Below are 25,169 nucleotides of genomic sequence, written 5' to 3'. Positions count from 1 at the left end.
AGGCTAGTGGCGAGTAAAGCAACTCGCTCATCATTAGCTAGAGTTAATTCTAGGAGTCAGTGGGTTCAGAACCATCTGACCATTAAAATATAGTGTGAATTTTTTTTGGTTCTGAATCCAGAAGTTCAGAGTCTGAGTGAAGGAAAACACTCCTCCAACTACAGGATTTCAGAGCTGTAAGGAACTCGAGGCTCTCCTCCATTCAAATTGTCAGGGCAGTACAAATACCTGAAATGGAGATAGAATTTGGAAGACTTTATAAGGTCTTGGGTTCAGTGCAGCTTTCAGGCCACTCTTGGGGACACAAAGGGGCATTCTATTCCTTGGGAAAATGAATGTTTGTTCAGCTCTGAGGTCGCTGAAGATCAGCGTCTGATCCCAGGTCTTCCTTCTAGATCACAGTGACTCAGAAGATTGATGGTAATATCTTCTTTTTTTAAGGTGGAAACATCTTTTAAACGTTTACTTTTGCTTTTAACAGTTAGTGTTAAATATATTCTCCTTATAAAATGAAGACCTCAGGGTTCTCTGCAAGTTTTGAGTTGGGCTCATGAGTTTTATTTTCCTATTTATAACCTAGTAAAGTTTGCTCATCACTTTTAAGACAACCTTGAGTTACATTTAATCCTGTTTACAAACCCAGTATTTAATCAAATTCATCACTTCCAAAATCATTATATGTGTATGCTTTTCAGTTATTTGAAATAAACAGCCCAAATCTTTTTAAATAAGATAATCAGATATTTAATTTTTTTCAGATGTTCCAAACACTACATGCACTTGGTAAGATTCCTGCTTAAATCACAATTCTAAACCAATTACTCAATCACACATTGTATTTGGAGTTTCAGGGCTGTCATTTTATTAGGCCAAATTCTCTTTACCCTCACAAGAACAGATATTATATCTATAAAGAAAACCAGAATCCTTCTCAAATATACATATTATTACTATACCTTTGACTTTTTGGCAATCTTTCTCCTTAACTCCGTATCTCCCAGGATTAAAAGATTCATACCTACTGAACAATCCCACTACACTCTGGTTTCCCACTCTAAAGCATTTTCTATCCACTCCTTTGGTGTTAGCAGCACTTCAGTCATGGGCATTCTAAGGGGATTATTGTCATCCTTCCCAGGCAGTGTCTTTGCAATTCCTATACTAACAGTTTCAAAATTTGAAGTATATCCAGCATTATCTCAACTTTGTTCAACCTCAAAAGCTTGCAGTACTCATCCTGGTTTGGATTTGGCAGATTTTTAAAGACATATACAAATATTTCATATCTAAAACATTTTAATTACATTAGGTCTTAAGATATGGATATGTATTTTGCATAGAATTTAGGAAATGTGTGGATTCTTATAATTAGCCTATTTCAGGAACACTATCCATCTTATGATGATATCCTAAGTGGTGTAAAATTACATTTTAAATGTTTTATATGTGTGTCTGACTATGGCCACAGCTCATATCAATTTGTAAATCATTATCATCATTCTTAAAAATTAGAGTAGAGTATTAAATACAAAAGCAAGGAAGCACTGGTCTGATATGTGGTTACTCCACTTACTAATTGTGATCTTACACCGATTAACCAATTTGAGCTTTAGTTTCTCATTTGCAAAATGAGAGCAATAAGTGTGTGTATTCTTAAAAATGTTATGAAGGATAATTTTACAAAGTTAATGATGGTCCAAGACCTAGTACAAATTAAGTAATCAGTAAATACTCACTAGTTTTAATAGTGTTAGGACCAGGTCTGTAACTCCTATTACAGAAATGTGTCCTTAAAGGATATGTAAAAGAGATTCGGAAGACTGTTCAGAATTAAACTTGGGAAAAGAGAAATATTAAAAACACACACACAAAGAAAAACACTTCAGTAACAGCTCTTTGAATAAACAGTATGTGAGTGGGAATTTTCCTTCAAATTTGCTGAGCTGTTGGTGCATCTGTATAGTCTGTTTCAGTTGACCATATCCTAAGGCATTCTGGTCTTCAGCAAAGCTCATTTGGGTCAGGCTATAATTACCTTTCCCAAACACAGAAGCTCCAAAGAGTGGGCACACTCATTGGGGGTGCCAGCTAACAGCCACAAACACACACATGGCTTGTAGGACTTTGATTTTTGGAGAAGCCAGAATGATTCAGAAGCGATTTGAAATAAAGACCTGAGTCAGGATCAGATTTCTTCATACGTCCTTTGGCAGTTATTTCTCTCAGCGTTGTGACCTGAGGAGTGTGTCTCTATAAAAGCAAAATTTGTGGGAAGGCAAGACATGACTTGGGGGAAACGGCCTCTCGGGTTGTCTGGGACAGGGAAGTTCAGGCTCCATGGCTCTCCAATCAGTACTGCATTCAGCAGCGCACACAGGTAAACAAGTTAAAATAGACTTCACCTGAAATAGCTCCCTGCAGGTCACTCCTCAGCTCCATGTGAGGCCAGCAAGGCTGGCCTGGCTGGAGTCCCCGCAGGGCGTGGGGACAGTGATGGTTTGGCACACCTCCTATGGAAGCAGAGGAAGCAGGGGAGACCATGTCTCTGACCTGACAGCAGTCATAATTTAATTTCCCCTGAAACCTCGAGGGTCTACAATAACTCCTTTTCCTCTCATCTGTGCCAAACGCATTCATCTCCCTATCCTTGGTGGAGGCTTTTATTTTTCTTTGCCTTTGAAGAAAAATAAGCAGAGGAAGTGAACGTAATGTCACAGCAAGCAATTCTTGGCAAGTCCTGAGACAGGCGTCCATTCAGGAGTTTTATTTCATGAGACTATCATTTTCTCACATTTGCCCAAACCACTGTTCCCCATGGAGGCCATTTTCTTCTAAACTGAAAAATGCTTATGTTCACTCTGAGGCTAGGCGGGCACAGGCAGAGAGACCACGGGTAAAACCAACTGGCTGCTAGTGAATGTCCTAACGTTGTGTGGGTGCCTGCACCCAAAGCGAGCACCAGGGGGGAATCTACTTCTCCACTGAAGGTGGAACTTGGGATAACTCCACACAACTGCCCCCTAGAATGCCTGGCTTCTCTTCTTTGCACTCTCTTGGAGTCTATGATAGCACCACCCAACCATGTGTCCCCACAGGGCAATAGACTAGGGCCAGGAGCCAAAGAAGCTTGTATTTCAGTACTGCCTTATTTACTAGTTAGGCAAGTTACTTTTCTATGCCTCATTTTGCCCTCCACAAGATAAAGGAAAATAGCATGCCTTCACTGAGTTCTAGTGAGCAGCAGGCATTGTGTAATAGAGCTCAGCTCCAAAATGGTACACAGGTATAAGGACTAAATCGGCTGCATTATGTCACTGCAGTGGAGAATGTTGGTGGTCTGTTGGTAAATAAAATTTGGGGACTTAGAAACTTGCAGACCAAGCCACAGTCTTCTATATCCATGTCGTCATGTAGATAACACACATTGATAGACCTCAGAGTTTAATTCTTTTATCATTTTTCAAAAGCAGGCTGCTATTTTTTTGTTCTAGGGATAAGGAAAAGCTGAGACTTAGATGAACTGAGTGACCTGCCCAGGGATGCCCAAAACATAGCACCCAGAAGGAACTATTACTCAAAAGCTCTTTCTACTGTGTTAGAGTTGAGAGCAGGTACCAACTTGACTACTGTGTTTTTTGCCTGAATCGTACTTCCAGGTTTGGCAACACTGCAGTTCACAGAGGTACCATGTGTTTTTCCCTAGCAATGATTGTAGGATTAAATTTTAGAATATTTGCTTTCAGAGAGAATTACTGGGTGCTGAGGAAAGTATACAGGGCTTTTGTTCTTTCTTCCAGGGATCATTATTTACACTTTCAACTATTTTCCCATAATTTCTCTTCTCCTCTCTGCCAATTCCTTAACATTCAGTGTCTTTTTCTACTCTGTTTTCTGTTTGTATTCTCATTTCCTAGTCCTCTCCAAGGCCTAGAGAGAACTCTGATAAGACTCGCATTCCCATCAGTCTTCTTCCAAGTGCCTTATTTCTGTTGCTACTGTTGAGTGTGTAATTGTGGCCAGTCTTCATTGCCTCGGAGACTTCCTGCTCCCCCAAGTGACATCATCAGGCATGGCCACCACAGCTTAGTGTCTGACGCATCACACAGACACCAAAGTAGACAGACTGTGAAATTATAGCAGCAAAAATTACAGGAGTGTGGTAACGCAGCTTAATGGCTTTGAGAAGCCAGGACACAGTTCTCCCGGTCAGTGGTTTTGAAATTTCAGGCATGGGGAAGAAGACCAACAACGGCAGAGTTATACTGGTGGATTTTTGCTGGCCTCCATTGTGAAACATTGGTAACAGCCTGCTGCTTCCCTTCCAGGTTCCGGTGGAGGAGACGCTTGCTGGTGATCTCTGCCCCTAACGATGAAGACTGGGCCTATTCACAGCAGCTCTCTGCCCTCAGCGGTCAGGCATGCAATTTTGGTGAGTGGGCAGCCATCTCATTACTGCTTCCCATTCCACTGTCTTGCTGGTTGATTCTAAAATGGAACATAGATGTTAGCGTGCAAATATTTCCCAGTCCAGACTGTAGATTCCCAGACACATATTCTATTATACTGAGTATAAAGTTGCTTTTAGAGTACAGTTTTAATCATCTGTGGGTCCTTTTTCCCCTCTCTTAATGTTCTCCCCTCTCAACTTCTTATTGATGTGTTTGAAAACATCTACTGCTGTATTTTTAATCATTTACATTATCTGCATTCTGAATTAATAAAAAAATTATCTCAGAATGACCACAGTTAGTTCAATTTATTTAGGTAATCTTTGGGCATTAACATAAGAATTATTGCTGGAGATTTCTCTGTAAATTAAATATATATTTTAAAAGATTTATTTATTTTTATTACAAAGTCGGATATACAGAGAGGAGGAGAGACAGAGAGGAAAATCTTCCGTTGGATGATTCACTCCCCAGGTGAGCCACAACGGCTGGTACTGCGCCAAATTAAGTATTTTTATAAAACAAGAATAGCATTGGAATTAAACATTGATTAAAGCGAACTATATTATATTAACTTTCCCTTAAAAAGAATTGGATTTGGGGCCCACAACAGTATCCTAGCAAAGTCCTCTCATTGCATGCACTGGGATCCCATATGGGTGCTGGTTCTAATCCCAGCAGCTCCACTTCCCATCCAGCTTCCTGCCTGTGGCCTGGGAAAGAAGCAGAGGACAGCCCAAAGCCTTGGGACCCTGCACCCACTTGGGAGACCAGGAAGAAACTCTGGGCTCCTGCGTGCGGATTGGCTCAGCCCTGGCCGTTGCCGCCACTTGGGGAGTGAATCATCAGACGGAAGATCTTCTTCTTTGTCTTTCCTCCTGTCTGTATATCTGACTTTCCAATAAAAATAAAATAAATTTAAAAAAAGAATTTATGATTGAATACCAAAAAGCAATAATATTTGTTCAACAATAGCCTTGTTTTAAAAATAAGCAGATCAAAGAGAAGCACAATTTATTATTTTTTAAAAATATCCTTTTCACTTTTTAAGGTAACATTTTTATGATTTTTCATGTTAATGTGGTGTTAATACAAAGAGAACAGATTCAATATGATAAAGAGATTATAATTCTAAGAAAATAATGATATTGCATCTTTCTCTTTCAGTCAGTTTTTCCCTTTGAACAATAACTAATATCAATAACTTGATACTACTTATGAATTATTAGTTTTTCTAGGCTGAGAACACATCTAAAATCATAAAATCTTGATAGAATGACTTGGCAGCCTCTTTATTCTGATTTTGTTCTGAATCCCTTCTTGGGCTTAATTTTCCAAAGAATTCCAACAGGTGCAATGGTCCATTAGCTAATCCTCCACCTTAAAGTGCTACCATCCCATATGGATACAGGTTTGTGTCCCAGCTGTTCCAGTTCCCATCTAGCTCCCTGCTTATGGCCTTGGAGAGCTGCAGAGGATGGCCCAAAGCCTTGGGACACTGCATCTGTGTGGGAGACCTGGAGGAGGTTCCTGGCTCCTAGCTTTGGATCAGCTTAGCTGCAGCCATTGCAGCTATTTGGGGAGTGAACCAGTAAATCCAAGACCTTCTCTCTGTCCCTCCTTCTGTCAATCTATCTTTCCAATAAAAATAAATAAATCGCTGTCTTTTTTTAAGGATTCTAACAAGTTGCTAAGGTATGACCCTCCCCTCTTGCCTTAACTTCAGCAGAGAACATGAAGGCTGTACTTGCTTCTATTTCCTCATTGTATACTCTAAATCATAGCAACATGTCTTTCCATCCAACCATCTTGTGAACGACACACTATGGATGGAATTTCCAGCTTTTTCTCTGAGAAATTAATCCAGAAAAGCTGTCACAACTTCAAGCTTGTCTTCTCTTTTTTCCCTCCAAAATGCTAATCAGCTTAGATCATTTTAGATTTTTTAATACTACAGTGGCTTTTTTTTCACTTTTAGCAGAGTGAGAATCATAGCTTTATAGTAAATTCTATTTTGAGCTATCAAAAAAGAGAAATTTAATCTTCTTCTTAATGTTGACAGCTGCAGTTGTAATTTTAAAATAAGATATTTTCTTTTTTACAGGAAAAATTAAAAATGGGTGAATCTACTTAATTGAGGCATTCCATATCCTTAAGAGATCTTAAACTTTCAGATACCAGGTCCTTGGAAGCAGCAGATGTCTTACACACCGTTCTGCTAACTCTGTGGCTTTCTCTTTGTCTCAGGACTCCGCCATATAACAATTCTGAAGCTTTTGGGCGTTGGAGATGAAGTTGGGGGAGTTTTGGAACTGTTTCCAATTAATGGTAATATGTTGTTATTTTATGATATTATTTTTAGTATTTATTTTCACATACTTGAAAGGCAGAGAGTAAGGGAGAGAGAGAAATAAAGAGAAAGAATGAATATTCTCCATACATTCTTTTTTTACAATTTATTATTATTTTTTAAAATAATGATTACATGGTTGATCAGGGTGGAAAGGATCAAGGTTTAAGGGAAATTGGGTGAATTCATTGCTTCCAAAAAATTTGCTATTTCTTCTTCTTATACCTGGGATAAGGGGAGAAACACAGGAGAAAACATTCATAACTTTCCACACATCCCAGTACCCAGGGATGAGGAACCACCGCTTTATATCAACCCAGAGTTTCAATGTGTACATATTTCTAGGGTTCTGTCCAAGTGGTCTGGATAGTTCTGAAATTCTGCTGACTTCACCGATCGAAGGATTATGTCACCCTCCCAATGTCCATTGGCTCCATTCACCAAGATTTTTGTTGTCATTGTTTGACTGGGGTTGTTGTCCAGTTAGTTCTGTTCTTCTATGACACCAAATATGCTGCCTTAATCTCCTTTTACAACAGGGCCTGTGTCCACTGTTCCACCTTTTTCAGTAAGTAGGGCATGTTCTTGCAGGCTAGTCCAAGAACCTGGCCAGGTGTCACAAGCATCGCAGGATCCCCCATCCCTGGGGCTCACGAACCCGACATCAACCTAGTATGTCAGCCCTGGAACCCAGACCAGGAGACCCAAGCCCCACTACATTCCCCACCCTGGGGTTCATGGAACCAAAACCCCAGCTAGAATGCAGACCCCAGGATCTGGACCATTTACTCTTCAAATGATTGGAGTGGCAGGGGTTGGGCCTGACCAACGCCAGGAGGGTGGCACTCCATCTGGTCTCCCACATGGGTAGCAGTGATGCAAGCACATTAGCCATTATCTGTTGTGTCTCACAGTGCATTCAAAGAAAACAGGATCAGGAGCAGAAGAGCCAGGACTTGAACCAGCACTTTTTTTTGGAATGCAGGTGTCCCAAGTGATAGGTTATCCTACTATGCCACAAAACCTGTCCAATGCTGTTATTTTAAAACAGCAGAAGTTAGTGTGTTAGTAGCAGCAGGTGTGGCTTGAAAGTGAACAAAGTTCAATTGAATCCTTCCTCCAATCTTACATGTGTGGGTGTGCACAGGTGTGTGTAAAGGAGGGCAGAGTGCAAAGATTAATATTGATTTTACTATCAAATCATTCAAAGTATCAAAGGATCCATTTTTATGTAGAATAATGCTTTATATAGGGGTTTATGATTTATAAAGCATTTTTTTCTGTTACCTCATTTAATTTCACAATAGTCTGATGAAGTACCTGGGTCATATATAAAATATGTGATAAAATGCTGGGCTGAGCGGAGCACACAAAGTGCCAGCTTCTTTTATTATTCTCCTTTTCTTTTTTCCCCTTGTTATCAGCATTGTTTAAATTCATTAATCCAGATCTTAGTATAAGTAGTCTTTCTCACATTTAAAATGAAATAAGCTATTTGTTGTAAAGACATGTCAAAAGGAAAGCTGTCATTGCAAATAAGTAAGTAAGATAATGGGAAATTAACTAAGGGACATATGAGATGTGATGTTTGCGAGCAACAAGCTTGAAAGGAGTTGATATTGCCAGGATTAAAGTAAGGAGTGTCTTTTATTTACCTTGTCACACTTCCTGTGAAAGAGACAGGCTCCTCAGAGTTTGACAAAAATCACAATGCCAACAAGCAGGAACATTTGATTCCAATTGTAGGACAAAAATTCACAATTGTTTTAATTGGATTTGGAGTTAAAGAGACTCATGGGCCCACTCCTTAGCCACTTAGCTTGTGTGTTTTAGGAAGTCTGTTCTAATCCACTAACTCTTTCAATGCTGTTCTAGGAAGCTCAGTTGTTGAGAGAGAAGATGTGCCAGCCCACTTGGTGAAAGACATACGTAACTATTTTCAAGTGAGCCCTGAGTACTTCTCCATGCTTCTAGTTGGAAAAGATGGAAATGTCAAATCCTGGTATCCTTCCCCAATGTGGTCCATGGTGATTGTGTATGATTTAATTGATTCCATGCAACTTCGGAGACAGGAAATGGCCATTCAGCAGTCACTGGGGATGCGATGTCCGGAAGATGAGTATGCGGGCTATGGCTACCATAGTTACCACCAAGGATACCAAGATGGTTATCAGGATGACTACCGCCACCACGAGAGTTACCACCATGGATACCCTTACTGAGCGGAAGTATGTAACTTCAGCTCTGGCTGGTGTCCCCTGCAGCTGCTGACTCCACATGTGGCCAGCTACATCAAGTTCTACATTGCCTACATTCCCTTCCTGTTCCTTTCAGTGTTCTTCCACAATTCAATAAATAGCAAACTTTCGCCTACACACGAGTTGTTATTGGGGCCTTAAATCATAAAGACATTTTAAAGAAGTGTTAGTTTCTCTAACTGGAGGAAATTTGGTGCTAAATAATGGTACTGAGAGTAAATATTATTGTCCTTTTCCCTATATTATGGACATAGGATACAAAATTCTGGAAATATAGTATCTATACATTTTTATTTGGCATGTTAACTATTCTGTGAAAACTATGACTGTTAAGGAAAGATCACAGTATGAATGTATTCGGGAAATCCGTGGACAGAGAGCTTCTTCACACTTTTGCAAACATCAGTCTAAGGATAAGCATAATGGCTTCGCTCTGTATGAATTTCTTTCACAAAGCCAGACACCTCAGGAGTCCAGTGGTGGCAGAGGGAAATCTCACCCAGTTTTGTTACCAAAGCTGCTTCCTGCCTCTTGCAGAGCTCCCTTAGGGCTTCCCACCGTCAGAGAAGGCCTCCCAGAATCTGACGCTGCAGCTGGTGCCCTTGGCAGTGCCAGCCTGGTAAATCTGCACCCCTGTACTTACTTGCTGATGGGCTTATTACCATTACTGGTGTTCAATTTTTAGAAGGTTACAAGGAAAAAAGCTCACATTCCTTATATTTTCAAAGGCCAATGTTACCAAGTTACAGTGAATAAAAGTGTAGCTGGAATATGAGAGTTCAATCTTTTTTTTTTTTTTTTTTTTTAAGATTTATTCAGTTTACTACAAAGTCAGATATACAGAGAGGAGGAGAGACAGAGAGGAAGATCTTCCGTCTGATGATTCACTCCCCAAGTGAGCTGCAACGGCCGGTGCATGCTGATCCGAAGCCGGGAACCAGGAACCTCTTCCAGGTCTCCCACACGGGTGCAGGGTCCCAAAGCTTTGGGCCGTCCTCGACTGCTTTCCCAGGCCACAAGCAGGGAGCTGGATAGGAAGTGGAGCTGCCGGGATTAGAACCAGCGCCCATATGGGATCCCGGGGCGTTCAAGGTGAGGACTTTCAGCCGCTAGTCCATGCCGCTAGTCCCTTTTTTTTTTTTTTAAGATAATTTATTTAAACAGCAGAGTGACAGAGAGAGGGAGAGAAGGGGAGACAGCAGGAGAGAAAGTATTGCCATTCCTTGCTTCATTCCCCAAATTTTCACATCTAAAGCCAAGCCAGGCTGAAGCCAAGAATTCAGAACTCAATCCAGTTCCCACAGGTGGGTTACAGGGACCCAAGTACTACACCTATTGTCTGCTGCCTCCCAGGGACATTAGCAGGAAATTGGATAAGAGGTGTCTTGTAACCAGGACTTGAATTGGGAGCAGATATGGGATGTGGACATCCCAAGTGGTGGATTAACTTAGTATGTCACAATGCCCACCCAGATAGAATCCTTTTTTATGGGGCACTTTTTGTGGATGAGAAACAACAAAACCACGAGAAATAAATGAATGAAAAACCCCAAACCAAGCCAAAACAAAGCCAACCCTGGAGGAGGGATATTTTATTACTTTCTTTAAACCATTTGTAACTATATGACATACCCATTTTTAAATTATTTTACTAGGTCTTTTTTTTTTGAGATATTTTACTGAATTGAATATGTTTCCAGAATAAATATACAAATCAGTACATTTAAACTATTTATTTCGGTTTTTTAAAAAAAATTATTTGTTTGAAAGGCAGAGTTATAGATAGAGAGAAATATTTCACTTGTTGACTCATTTCCCAAATGGCAGGAATGGCAAAAGGGCAGGGGTCATGCTAAAGTCAGGAGTTTCATCTAGATTCCCCATGCGAGTCCAGTGGCCCAAATACTTTGACTAGCTTCTTCTGATTTCCCAAGTGCACTAGCTGAGAGCTAGATCAGAAGCGGTGTAGCTTGGACTCTAAGTAGCCGGCACTGCAGCCTGAAGTTTTACACACTACACCACAGCACTGGCCCTTATTTTCACTTTTAAGGTAGAAAGAGACACAGAGAGAGATTTTCTAATGCTCTGGTACACTTCCCAAATGCCATCTGTGGCTGGAGCCAGGCCTGAGCTAGGCAAATCCAAGAGCTGGGGAATTCAATCCCAAGTCTTGCAAGCAAGTGGCAAGGGGCGAACAGTTGAACTGCTGGCTCTCAGGTTGTGCAATAACAAGACGCTGGAATCAGAAGTGGAGCCGTGACCTGAACCTAGGCATTCGCAAAAGTAATGCATGTTCCCCAGTGGCATCTTAACTGTGCCTGCCCCTAAACTAGAATTTTTTTTTTATTTACAAAGCAAAACCAGTATGATTTCCTTCATTTAGATTTTATGTATTGAACATCATGTAAGAATAATTTTGGGGCAGGTGTGTTGGCTCAATTGGCTAATCCTCTGCCTACAAGCACTGGCATCCCTTATGGGCTCCAACTCATGTCCCGGCTGCTCTGTTTCCCATCCGACTTCCTATTTATGGCCTGGGAAAGCAGTGGAGGATGGCCCAAAACTTTAGGATGCTGCACACCTGTGGGAGATCCGGAGGAAGCTCCTGGCTCCTGGCTTCAGATTAGCTCATTTCTGGCAGGTGCAGCCATTTGGGGAGTGAACCAGCAGATGGAGGATCTTTCTGTCTCTCTTTAAATCTGCCTTTCCAATAAAAATAAATAAATGTTTTAAAATACAGTTTTAATAAAAGTCAATCTCTATTAGGATAAAATAGCTTTCAGAATAGGTCACACAGCAAAACCAAACTGTAGGTTATATGTAATAGATACATTTAAACAAAAAGCATTAGAAAGCTTGAGAATAAAATATACACCAGGGAAATGGAACCACAAAATGTAGGGTGAATATGTTAACTTCACAAAATCAGGAAAGAAGGCTGTACTATTATGTAAGGGGTATCACTCAGTGAAGACAGAATTTATAAATATCCATCTATTAAATATTATGTTATCCATATTTTTTGCTGATTGGAGTGAGATAATCTCTCTTGTGGTTTTTATTTGTATTTCCCTGATGGTTAGCAAGACACATTATATTTTTCATGTTTATTGACCATTTGCATCTCTTCTTTGGAAACATGTCTATTCCGATAACTGGATTGTTCTGTTGTTGCATTTTAATCTTTTTCTAGATACGTAGTTTGCGAATGTTCTCTGCTATTTTTGTTGCTTTTTTCTTCATTGTGTGGATTGCTTGCTGTGCAGAAGCTTATTTTGATAATATTTCATTTGTCTATTTTTACCTTTATTGCTGTTCTTTTGTATTCTTATCTGAAAAAAAAATCATTGCCTATGCCAATGTCTTGGAGTGTTTTCTTCAGTAGTGTCAGAAGACATATCGACATATCAAAGCATATTTTTCTCCTTTTCTTCTCTTTCTTCTAGTTTTCATGTGTTTCAACAAATATTTCTCAAAAATATTACCAAGTCATATTTACAAGTTTGTCCTCAGATACACAGTGAAATTCCCAGGCACTATCTTCTATCCATAATGGGAATATTTATTTTTTTCCCACTGCAATTATTGACTAATAATTAAAATATTTTGGTTATTGCTTATTAATGTTAATGAGTATAGGTATTAATAAATGTGAATCTATGCCACATTTGGATATTTTCACTTGATTTTTCTCTACTTATTGCATCCACAAGCTTTTTTTCACCTCTCAACCTTATTGTGATAGTAAAATTTGTAGCTCAGTGAATTTGAGAAATCATTTATTCTGTGCTTTCTCCATAAAGCCAACATTCATTTTTGTTTCACAGAAAGTTGTAGCCCAGAAAGTTCAAATGACTTCAGAATACAACTGCTACCATATAAATTACGCACCCATTTTGCCTCTCTCCCATGCTAGTGAAATGTCCTCCTCCTTTCTTGACTGTTTTGTACCAGCTATGTGAAGTGTGCCGCTAGGAGAAACAGGTTGATGTACATCACATTCTTGGCATAGTGAAGGCCAGCTCTATATTGCTAATCAAGGGAATGGGTGTTTGTCCTAGCAGCTGACACCTCTGTTCCACATCCTGGGGTCCTGGTTCAATTCCTGGCTCTGACTCTGGTTGCCAGCTTCCCACTACTGCAGGTGAGGGAGGTAGTGCTGACGGCTCAAGTCATGAAGCTCCAGCCACCCACGTGATCATACATTCCACCAATAAAATTGGATTTCCTTATCATTGCTTCTGAAATCAGACAGGGACAATTTCTAAGAGGCTCAAATAGGCTCAATTCCAAGAAAAATAATATTGAAGGAATTTCATCTGCTAAGAAAACCATCAGCCAGGAATAGTAGAACTATTTGCCTACAGGGTAGTATTAATGAGGTTCTAACTTCTAAAGCCAACAAAAGATAATGTTTTTTCGTAACGCAAGATTACTATGCATCATTTTTCCTGTTTCACTGGCACTGAGATCCTACTTAGAAAGGCTTTTGAACTCTCCTTTCTCCAGTGAGTGAGCAAAGAAGACAGGGGTCACCCTTTGGAAAACACCATAGCTCATCAGAGGGATCAAAACACATGGGGGGAGATGCTATTGATGAATGTCCTCACCTTGTATTACGAGGAAAAATGAAGTGTATGGCAGAACAGGAGCGGGTGGACCTCAATCTGTTTTGCTGGTGTAGTTTCAAATTTAGACGTTTGTTTTTTGATAGAGGCATTTCTTTCCAAACTGCTTCTCTCCTAAAGTAAAAGCTCATAGATGGGTTTTGAGAAAAGCTATGAAGTTCAGTAATTAATTATAAGGAAAATTAGCTGTTAGAATCAGGAAATCCTCAAAGATTCTTGTCAAAGTTGCTGGTTGTCACCATTCCCTCCTGCGAATCTTCAAGAATGGCTTTCCCTCTGAATTCCCCTGGGTCTCTGAGGTGAACAGTGATTTAGCAGAGAAACCCTTCTTCTGACAGGTTGGCAGGGGTTGGGGAGATACGGTGGAGCCAACCTCACTTTCTGGTTCTAGCCAACAAGCAGGCCCATACCTTCTTGGCCTTAGGAAGCCTTGAGGATAAAAACAGCTCAGCATCAGGTGAATGATGGCCTCTGTCGGCTCTGACTGATAAATCTCCATATGTGATGTGTGGAGTTTTGGATACCAGTGTCTCGAAACAAACCTCTGCTCCTGTCTCCAGTTTCACCATCCCCTGCAGGATTACTTTCTTTTGCTCCTTGTTGCTCCTTGGCTGGTCTGCACATCATGCTTTGGGGGTGCACAGAAGGTGTGTGGGTACTCTTCACTCCATGTCCAGGGGAGGCACACTTAAAGCACCTCTATAGCTCTCTCAAAATTGTTGTGCAGCTTGTGATTTCCTTATCTTGTGCATTCTTCAGGTCCTAATCAAGATTCCTGGCATTAAGATTAGGGTGCAAGGGGCAAAGGGCCTGATGCATCAGATATTGATGGGTGTCATTAGAGGGTCCCGGACACAGGTGAAGCAGATACTGGTCCTTGCTCTGGTTTCTACATAGCTGTGTGACCTGAGGTGTGATGCCTTTCCTCTGGGCCTTGGTTTCTCACCTGTAACATGATAAGGTTAATATCTGTGCCTACATACCTTTGTTGGATTCATGAATCACTTCAGACACTTCCCTGGAATGAATTTAGGTGCAAATTTTCAGAGAAACCAGCCTTGATGACTCAGAATCTGATTCCAGCTTTCATGGAATTGGGGATAAGAGGTTAACTGCACTGAATTCTTTCCATTTCAACGCACTGCTGTAGCTTAGACTCTGTGAGGTCATCACCTCCTTACAGCTAGACTGGAACTTCCACAAACACGCAGGCTGGCAAGGAACATAGAGTATCCTGAGTACCCTTGGCATTTAAAAGTCCTAAGAATGCATGTGCTTCTTTCACCACAATTCCCTAGTTTGGTGACCACAAACACCACCTGACGTCCTGAAGCTAGAACAAGCAAGACAGCCCCTAGCGACAACTACAATGCTCTTCAATATTTGTGCTTTGCTTCTGTAACACAAAATGATGGGCCTCGGCTCCCTCAGTGGTCCAGAGAGCTGGATGAAAGTGAGGAGTGATTTTAAATAGCTGCAATTGACCTAGAAGATGGCATTTTTTAGCTTTCTTCTTCCCCCACTAGTAATGTTTTCCTCTCTCTCCAGGTCATTTCCCCACCTCCCAGGCGCCTCTCCCATGCCTCACACTGGCTTATAGATGGCTACAACTGATTGGGTGTAAGGAATAGGCCAAGGGTGCCACCCTTCCCAAGGATACCCACAATGCAAAAGGAGATCCTTGCAGGAGGGAGACAGGGAACACCTTGGCCAATGTTTTCTGGAAGATTGCCAGCTCGTGCTGAAAACAAGGTTCATTTTCCTTCTTGAAAATGTAAGAGAAAAGAGTAAATTCCTCCTGTACACTTCACCATCATTCAGGTTGTCTTCTCAGCCTGTTTTTTCTTTGATTTGCTTGTTGTTGTGAACTGTTTTAGACTCAAATTAGAATAGGTGCAATGTTCTCTTCTAGGACTTTTCTCAAATCTGGGGAGATCTCATCGGGAAGAGTTGAAAGCCTTGGTATATACAAGGAATCAACTGTTCACTCCAGTTCTTAATCAGGGCTAACTTCCAGGTTAGACTCAAGTTAAAGGGTGATTCAAATTCTCCTGGAAACCAGGAAGCCAAAACTGGAAAAGATACTTCCCTGTTATAGAAACCTCCAACTACTACTACCTAAGCACATGAGCTTCAGTGTATAATCAGTGACAAGTCATTCTTGGGAGGTCGGGTGAAAAGGAGAGGAAGAGACCAGGGAGAGACGGAGAGTGGTGATAGTCCAGCACTCATTCTAGAAGCTGGGGTTCTTACACTTTGCTTCCTTTCAGGTGTTATGTGATTTGAGTGAGTACCTAATATTGGCTGCACTGTCACCCTGTCAATGGCTTCTGAACATTCACAGTGTAGGGCCAGGTTTCCCTGTGAAGCTTTTGTACGTTCCAGCTTAAAAACAGTTTATGGAAGTCCATGAAAGATAGTGAAACTAGTATTGATTCATTCATAGACACTTGCTGTCTGAAATAAACCCAAATGAACAAAAATAAGTGAATTTCTACGAAAAAAATAAAGATTATCATGACAAAACAGCTTTAACTTTGAGGAATATGGGACTATCACCATGTTCACTGTGAGTAGAATTAGGCAGTAGGAGGCATTAAAGTGCACTTGTAGTCTATCACCCATGCAGAGATCAGCCAGGTTAGGAGGCCAAAGGTTGGTTACATGGTGAGGTTCTGCCTTTCCTTCCTTTTATTATACCTCCATCCCTAATGGGAGGAAGATGTGGTGAGGGCCTATTGTGGATAAAATCTACCAGACTGGAAGAGTTCTATTCTCTATCTGGGGGCATCAGAATGTCTGCTTGCTCATACTAGGCCCACATAAGGGCGCTGGCATTTAGAATGTGTGTGTAATGTCTGGAACCACCCTTCTGGTGGCCAGGATCACTTTCTTTAATGGTTGTTTCCAATTGGTTTAACAGATTAAATGAATCTGGGTGATTATAGGTATAGAGAAGCATAAAGCCTTACTGGGAAATTCTTATTTTAAGCGTTCCTGAAGTTATAACCTTGGTTTGACAGAGATATGGAGAAAATGTGGTTTGTGGGTGTTAACAAGGACCCTGGAGAGCTCTTTGGCCCCCAAGTTTGTATTCTTGTATGCTGCACTGTAACTTTTTTTTTTTTCCAAAGGTTTATACCGATTGGAAAGGCAGATCTATAGAAACATCTTCCATCTGCTGGTTTACTCACCAATGGCCGCAATGGCCAGAGCTGAGCTGATCCGAAGCCAGGAGACAGGAGCCAGGAGCCAGGAGTTTTTTCCAGTTTCCCATGTGGGTGCAGGGTCCCAAGGCATTGGGCCATCCTCTACCACTTTCCCAAGCCACAAGCAGGGAGCTGGATGGGAAGTGGAGCAGCCAGGACACAAACTGGCACCCATATGGGATGCCAGCATCTGAAGGTAGAGGATTGGCCAGCTGTCATTTCAGTCCCTGCACTGCATCCTTTCACAAAATTTTATATGAGGATGTTTTGTTAAGTCTGGCAAATCATTGAAATATATGGACTATAGAAATTTTTTTCCAGGATGGAATATATATGTATGTGAAATATTCAATCTGTGAAAATATTTGAAATGGCATATCAAATGTACAAAATATGTGTGTACTTATAAATGAGTATAATATATTAAGTATGAGGGTCCTTGGAAAAAGTTCATGGAGCATAGAATTTAAGGATAACCTCATTTGGCACAAAAATTTTGAAATCTATTCAGAGTTTTTTTTAATAGCATTTTTCATGAGTTCTTTGAAGATTTCCTGGTATCCACAGACTTCAAATTACTTTTTACCAAAATATTACCTTCTAACTGCATTTTCACAAGCTCTGCAAAAACTTGTGTATATTACATAAATATAAAAAGGAACAATGAAAAATACGAAAAAATTTCTAGTAGTCCCTTTCACAGTTGTTAGAGAAAGTTTGTGAACTGCATACAACACATATCATTTAACCTTAACTTTTCACCCAAGTAGGGGCTCAATCTAAAATTAAGGGACAAACTAAAACCTCGGGGACAGCCCTCCTCGCAGACAGGGTGGTACACCTGTCTCTGCTGGAGCCTCAGTCACTACAGAGGGAAAGCACAGAGCCAGAGTTTCCTTACTATAGCTTTCTATGGCTCCCGGGTCTGTTGCATCTTTTGCAAGCCCTTTAAAACAAGTTTAAAGATGGCATTCAGTGTCTAGACGAGGGATTAGATAAGAGTCACATTATTATGTAGCAAATAATAGAACCAAATGCATTCAAAGATGAGTGCATAGAAATTTCAAATAAACCTATATTAAAGCAATTTAAGCACTCGTCTTAAAAAAAAATTTTCACCAATAAAGAAACACACACACACACACACACAGACACTCATTCACATGTTATAGTAGAAAAACATAGCTTCTGGACATTATTTTTCACATAAGCTGCCATTTGTATTAAATGGCTACAAAAATAATCAGAAGTACATTATGTCTTTGAGCAATAACTTGACTAGAAAAATTATGTGGTAAATAATCATTAAATGCTATATGATATATAGGAGAAGGTATTTAATACATTGCTTGAGAGGTCCCTATCTCACATCAGAGCACCAGGATTTCAGTTTCTAGCTACACTTCCAATTCCAGCTTCTTGCTATTGTGCTCTGGGAGACAGTAGCTTACAGTTCAAGTACCAAAGTCCTTGCCACCAATGTTGGACACCTGTCTTGGGTTCTAGGCTCCTCATTTCTGGAAGTAAACCTCTAGCTGGAAGCAAACCGGAAGATGGAAGATCTTTCAAATAAACACACAAATGATAATCAAAATACAAAATATAAGAAGCATCATCCAAAACTCTTTATTAATAATAAATACAAAATCCAGGAAATGTTTGTTTAAAAATACATCCAGAAAAAGCAGTATCCATTTTAGGATAATTTTCAGCTGACAGGTGTGTTAGTACTACCACATTGTGAATAAGAAAGCTATGTCATGAACAAATTGTTTCATTAGTTGTGGTAACTGCAATTACAAACTTAAAGGGATATAATATATATTTTTTATATATACAGGATGTACTTACCTTAGAAGTCAGAATTACAGAGCAGAAGAGTGAGAGAAAGAGATATTCAAATCTGATGGTTTACTCCTCAGATAGCCATAACGGCCAGTGCTGGGCAAGTCCGAAGCCAGAAGCTGCAGACTTGATCCAGGTCTCCCATATGGATGGGAAGGAACCAAACTCTGGGCCATTTTCCACTGCTTTTACCATACCATTAGCAGGGAGTTGGACTGCAAGTGTAGTAGCTGAACAGGAACCAGCATCAATTTGGAATGTTGGTGTTTCAAGCTGACTACAACACAGTGCTGGTCTCCATAAAAAGTTTTTAAAAGTGAACTTTCAAATTTCACCAAATTCATGACAATGCCAACTCTAAGAGACACTATTATTTCATGTCTCACTGTAAAAGTTCAATGCCAAATCAACACCATAACTTTTAATCACTTAGTTACTTTTAAAAGCTTTAAAATATTTATATCATTCTCTAATAACAAAAAATGGGAAATTATGTTACATAAATTAAACTGCTCTAGAAACATTTGCCCAATTCAAGTCAGAAACTTCTGATTTTCTTTTTTGCGGAAAAGCCATGGTTGTCAAAGAACGGTTCTTTGGGCCACTGAGAGCATGGATGGTGATGCATCATTTTGTAAGAGAATCTCTTGTCTTTCAGCATTTTCTTCTAATTACTGACACCTGTTCTGTAGAATGTGAGGATGGCACAATCTTGATCTTACCAAGAGGTATCAATGCAAAATTTTCAGATAATGATCAAGGTTGTTCCCTCCTTATGTGGTTCTTAACTGGTATGTAGCTGAAATGTCAGAAGTGCGTTACACAGTCATGCTAAATGCCTGCACGTACAAGCAAAACCTCAGCGCTGCTGCCACAAGGCCACGGCTACTTTAACACGCCCCCGTGGAAAGTAATCCAGATTCAGGGATGGTGGTATGTGAAAACATGTGAATTTCAGAATAGATGAAATACACTGCAGCAGGTGTGGATAAAACTCCCAATGTTTATTAAGCCAGCTGGAGAACTGGAGGAAACACATAATCCTAAGTTTCTTATCTTTCAGTGACACGAAGAAATGACTATTTTTTTTTAATTTTTGAAATTGATACAAAGTTTTGTTTGCTTTTAAATATAAGAGACATCACCAGTAATGGAGTAGAACATAAAGCAAGTGGAATGTCAAATATTTTAATAACTTTTCAGACTAGTTCAAGATATCAAACCAATGCTACCATGCCTTCAACTTATTTCACATTAAATGAGAAGCAAATTTATACATAATTCAATGAAAACTATACAAACAGTATTCAACATAATATTCATTCAACACTGTGAATATTAATACATCAATATTAGGATTATTATAATAGCATTATTATTATTAACATATTACTTCATATTTGCTATGAAATAGTTGAATAGTGTAATACTGGACAAGTAGAATTTACTATTAAAGAGATTAAATGACAAAAATCATAAATTTTTAATAAGAGCATTTACAAAACAATTATAATTGTCATCCCTTTTCTGTACCAAAATATAGTGAATAACACAAAATAAAAAACTGTTTAGAAACACAAATGAAAAAATGAAATAGAAATGCGCATGAAACATGAAGGAAGTATACACATTTTCAACCGAAAGAGTACAGATCATATTCTCTAATCATGTCTATGAAAAGTAGAAACTAACAAAAGTGTTAATGAAAAACCTGTCACACAATACTTGACTCAAAACAGAACTGTACATACTTCAAGGAATGTTTCTTTCAGCCATAAACAATTTCATTAACAAACACAAAAGGAAGCAAACATATTTCTACTAGGGAAAAACAACAAGTACTAAATCCTAACAAAATGGGAACCTCATTAAAATCAGGGAGCCTGGGAAGACAACAGGACGGCAAGCACCAGGCATTTGTCTGCCTACTTAGAAAGCAACTGCAGTGGCAGACTTTGTCTCCTGAAGCTACTCTGGAACCTTGGAGTCTAAAGGCTTCCAACTTAGAAGCGAGGGTTTGGACTGTAAAGTGCCCTTAACTTTGGCCCATTTCAGCTCACAGAGAAGCTGCTGCCTATCCTGCTCCTGTGGCAGGCAGCGGTGGTCATGTGATTGGAGCAGCTTGCACACAGCTGCGCCCAGGGTAGGCAAAAAGGTTCCAGGTGCTTTAAAAACGGGAGTCTGTGTGCTCATCACTTCTGGTGCTTCTCACCACCAAGGTGCAGGAAGACATAGAAGCTGATGTTAGGACAACGCTATGCAATTACTGCGAGCCCTCTGTCTTTGACTGAAGTGATTTCCAAGACTAACACGTTTTCCTTTGTGATGATTGATTTTAGATGTCAGCTAGACTGGATTAAATGCCTAATTAAGTGGTGATGTGTTATTTCTGGGTGTGTCTGTGATGGTGTGTCAGTCAGCTGACTGGGATGGAAAGATCCAGAGTCACTCTGGTTGCACACCATCAAATTGGCCGCAGTCCTGGATAAAACAAAAATGGCAGAGCAAAGGTGATTTCCTGTCTCTCCTGAAATGGAGATGCTTTTCTTTGTCTGCCCTTGGACATCAGGACTCCATGTTCTTTGGCTTTTGAACTTTACAACAAACAATTGTTCAACTGGAAGTTTCACCACTGGCTTCCTTGGTTCTGAGCCCATGGTACTTGCATCCTATGGTCTCCTACTCTCATCAGATGGCCTGCTGTGAACTCCCCAGTCATGTCAGTCAATTTCTCTAATAAATCCTTTTCCGGCTAATAAATCCTTCTGTACATCTAGCTCCCCGCTTCCCCACCTATTCGTCAATCACTTCTCCCTCTCTGTACAATCTGAATACAATTGTTTTTCTATAAGAACAGAATTTTAAGAATGAATTTTATCAATTGGTTTTGCAGTTTCTGGAAGTGGCTATCTAATTTTATTAGGCTCTAAACACTAAGGATTTTACACCTAATAGTAAAGAAAGTAGAACACAGGTGGTCCATGGCACAAATTGTCGATAATCAAAATAGCTGCTTTGTATATTCACAATCACTCATGTATATAAGGTAAGCAGGTTGTTAATTTTGTATATTACACTTTTGAACATTTATGGAAAACTAAGCAATTTAAAGATACTGACTGGTTGCCTCCAATGTTGGTAGACAAAATGAAAAAAAAAAAAAAAAAAAAAACAGGATGAGTATAGGGATGGAAATTCCCAGTCCCAGTGCTACACAAATAGTCTAAGAGCTGCTGTGACCACAAGACTGAAATTGCTGAATATCAAACATCAGCTCTCATCATGCAACTGGCTGAATTACAAAGAAAGCTGAACTTTCAGCCTCCAAGGTGTCTACTATTAAAGCAGGGGCAAGGGTTTGGCGAGAACAAAGTTCTGTAAGTTGAAGTGGGATATGTGGGAAGACCCTGATGAGGCTGAGAACACCGACCTCCTAAATTCTGAAGTCTTTTTTTTTTTTTTTTTGCCCACAGAAATGAGCTCCCCACCATTAGTGGCAGCAGTACCTCCACCCACAGTGGTACTGCCTGTTCTGTCTCTGTCTGCGGGAATAACCCTGCACTGCCTAAGGAAACAATAATGGCTTTTCCTGAGGCAGCTGCTAAGCATGACACTGCTAATTCTCCTTAAGACACACATTCACTGCTCTTTGGCCAGCAGGCCCCCAAAGGTCGGGGACAAAAAGTGATCCAGGAGGAATTACATCATATCCCTAAAGAAACACTTGGTTTCCTAATTTATATGAACAGAACAATGACAAACAATCTGGGAATGAATATTAAGCATACGGTAGTGGTAGAAAGAACGTAAAGTTGGAAGAGTATGACCTTAGGGGAAGAGGCCTACTACTCAGAAATTCTGTTGCACGTTACTGCTAAAGGCGCTAAGTGTATTGTTTCTTAGTTTGGTCCAATGAAACATGAGTCAAGATGGCCCACCATTAAGCAAAGTGGAGATGCCCAATCTCTTTTGGTTTAACATAGAGGAAAGTACTCGAAGGCTTAGGGATATTGGAATATTAGAGAGGCTTTGTCATTCATCTACATAGGATAAAATCATCCCTGAAGAATCATGTGACTGTTCTCTATATGTATGTTAGACTTCACACTGGGAACCAGTCACTCAATTGGAAAACTTACAGTGCAATGGGGATAATTATATCTTAGGATAGCAGGACTCAAGCAGCAGCACTCCAAGGTCAAAGGCAAGGTGGGCAATTACTTTAATGGACAGCAGAGGCAAAGTAAGAATCAGAATGGCTTGATCATTTAGATTTATGACAATGGCTAATTATGGTACTTTTAGATGTAAAACAGATAAGAAGTTTACCAAATTCTTAATCTGTATAGGCAAAAAACTTTCAGGTCAAGTAAACAAAAGTTGAACTTTAATCATAAAAACAGGACGTAAAGTCATGACTCCTCAACCAATTTCAATACTTGGGTCATTCTATAGACCCAAACTCCCTTGAATTAAGTGGAGGTTGGGTTACTTTCACAAAGAACCTTGGTTCTCTAGTGCCAATTAATACATTTCCTCATTTCAAAGTGAAACATGGCTGTTTCCCAGGGTAACTCACATTAGGGGGAAAAAAAAACATAATGAGAGCTTTCAGACTATTGGATGGTGGCTCTGAACTGACACTGATTTCCAAGAGATCTAAAACACCACTGTGGCCCCCTGGTCACAGTAGAGGCTTACAGAAGTTAGGGGATCAATTGAGTTTTACTTCGGGTCCAACTAGCAGTGTGTTGTGTATGTCCACAAGGCTATCTTGTGATTATTTCCTCAGTTCCAGAATGCAAAATTGTGACAGCAGCTAGTAGCATTTCCCATGGGTTTCCTAACCTATCGAATCAGGGCAATTAAGATGGGAGAAGCCAAATGAATGCCACGGAAGCTGCCTTTATCAAAGAAGGTTGTAAATTGAAGACCAGACTGAGATTAGTACCATCAGTTAAGGACTTGAACAACATAGTGGTGGTGATTACCATCAATTCCTATTCAACTCCATCAGTGCAGAAGACAGTGGGATCCTGCACAATGACAGTGGATTACTGTAAATGTAACCAAGTGGTTCCTCTAACTGCAGTGGCCACTTCAGATGTGATTTCACTGTTTCAATAGGAGCAACAGTAGCATCTGGTATGCAGCTATTGATCTGATAAATGCTTTTTTTTTCTTTCTCCTACAAATCCGCAGTTTACTTTGTGATGGCAAGGTTAACAACACAACTCACGTCCTACCCCAGGAGTACAGCAACCCTCCAGTTTGGTATTACATAGTGTAGGATCACAGGGAGCTTGATTTCTGTTCCCTTTCAGATGACACCACATGGGCACAGAAAAAAAATGAAGACCCACTCTCGACATATTGGTAAGGCACTTGTTTGCCAGAGCACAGCAAGTATATCCAACTAAAATTTGGGGACCTTTGTTAGTGAAATCTCTAGAGACCCAATGGTGAGATGTTTGTCAAGTTGCTACTTCTGGAGTGGTAGATATCTGGTTCCTTCTGCAACCAAGAAAGCCACAACTTCTATTGAGGCTATTTGGATTTTTGGAGCAATATTCTTCACTTTGATGTGTTGTTCTGGCTCATCTACTGAGTGACTCCACATCTGCTGGTCCTGAGTGGGGTCCAGGACAGAAGGCTCTGCATTATGCCCAGGTACTGCATAAGCTGTGCTGCCTTTAGGGTCACATGAGCCAGCAGATCCCGTGCTACTTGAGTGGTCAGGGGCAGACAGGGATACTGTCTGGAGTGTTTAGCAACCCCCTAAAGAAGAATCACGGTGAAGGCTCTCAGGATTTGGGAACAAGTTCTACAATAACCACTCTCCTTTTTGCAGAAAGTTCTAGGGCTGCTTCTGGGCTTTTAGTGAAAACTGAATATTTAATAAATTCATCAAATTCTGCCAGCTAAGCTGTCATGATCCAGATATTTATTATATGACCCACCAAGCTATAACATTGAGCATGTCCAGGAGAACTCCATCAAATGGAAGTGGTGCACTCATCATCAGGCTCGAGCAGGTCCTAAGGCTCAAGTAAGTTACACAAAGAAGTGGCTCAAGAGCCTATAGTTTCTACTCCTGCAATTTGGCCTTTTCTCTCAGCCTGCATGTATCACCTCTTGGGAAATATCTTAAAAACAATTAACAGAGGAAGATAACTATAGGGCCTGGTTTATCAATGATAGACCACTGGAAGTGAGCAAAGGCTGTGACTGTATCTGGTTCCCATGTGAAAGTTCACCAAAGAGTGATTTCAGTAGAGGAGCGTTACAATAATCAAGAGGATTTGATAGCATAGTATATAGACACGAGAAAGCTCCCTTTCTGGTATCTTGTCATTTCCGAATAGGCTCATTCAGGAACATTTTCATAGTGGTTAAGATGAAGGTTCTGCATGAGTTCAGGAATATGGACT

At 40.1% G+C, this 25,169-nt stretch overlaps 1 protein-coding gene across 2 annotated transcripts in view; it reads left to right on the top strand.

Annotated features, from left to right (window-relative positions):
* Positions 1 to 9,171, top strand: part of CCDC80 (coiled-coil domain containing 80) — a 37,388-nt gene extending 28,217 nt beyond the window's left edge. For both annotated transcript variants that reach the window (XM_058661885.1, XM_058661886.1), the window contains 3 exons: positions 4,326 to 4,429; positions 6,696 to 6,776; positions 8,674 to 9,171. In XM_058661885.1, coding sequence (XP_058517868.1) covers positions 4,326 to 4,429; positions 6,696 to 6,776; positions 8,674 to 9,020 — 532 coding nt within the window. In that variant the 3' untranslated portion in view covers positions 9,021 to 9,171. The remainder of the gene's footprint in view (positions 1 to 4,325; positions 4,430 to 6,695; positions 6,777 to 8,673) is intronic.
* The last annotated feature ends 15,998 nt before the right edge of the window (positions 9,172 to 25,169 follow it).

Source organism: Ochotona princeps, chromosome 3, assembly GCF_030435755.1.
Source record: "Ochotona princeps isolate mOchPri1 chromosome 3, mOchPri1.hap1, whole genome shotgun sequence".
Taxonomy (NCBI): domain Eukaryota; kingdom Metazoa; phylum Chordata; class Mammalia; order Lagomorpha; family Ochotonidae; genus Ochotona; species Ochotona princeps.
This window is presented reverse-complemented; position numbering and strand designations above follow the sequence as displayed.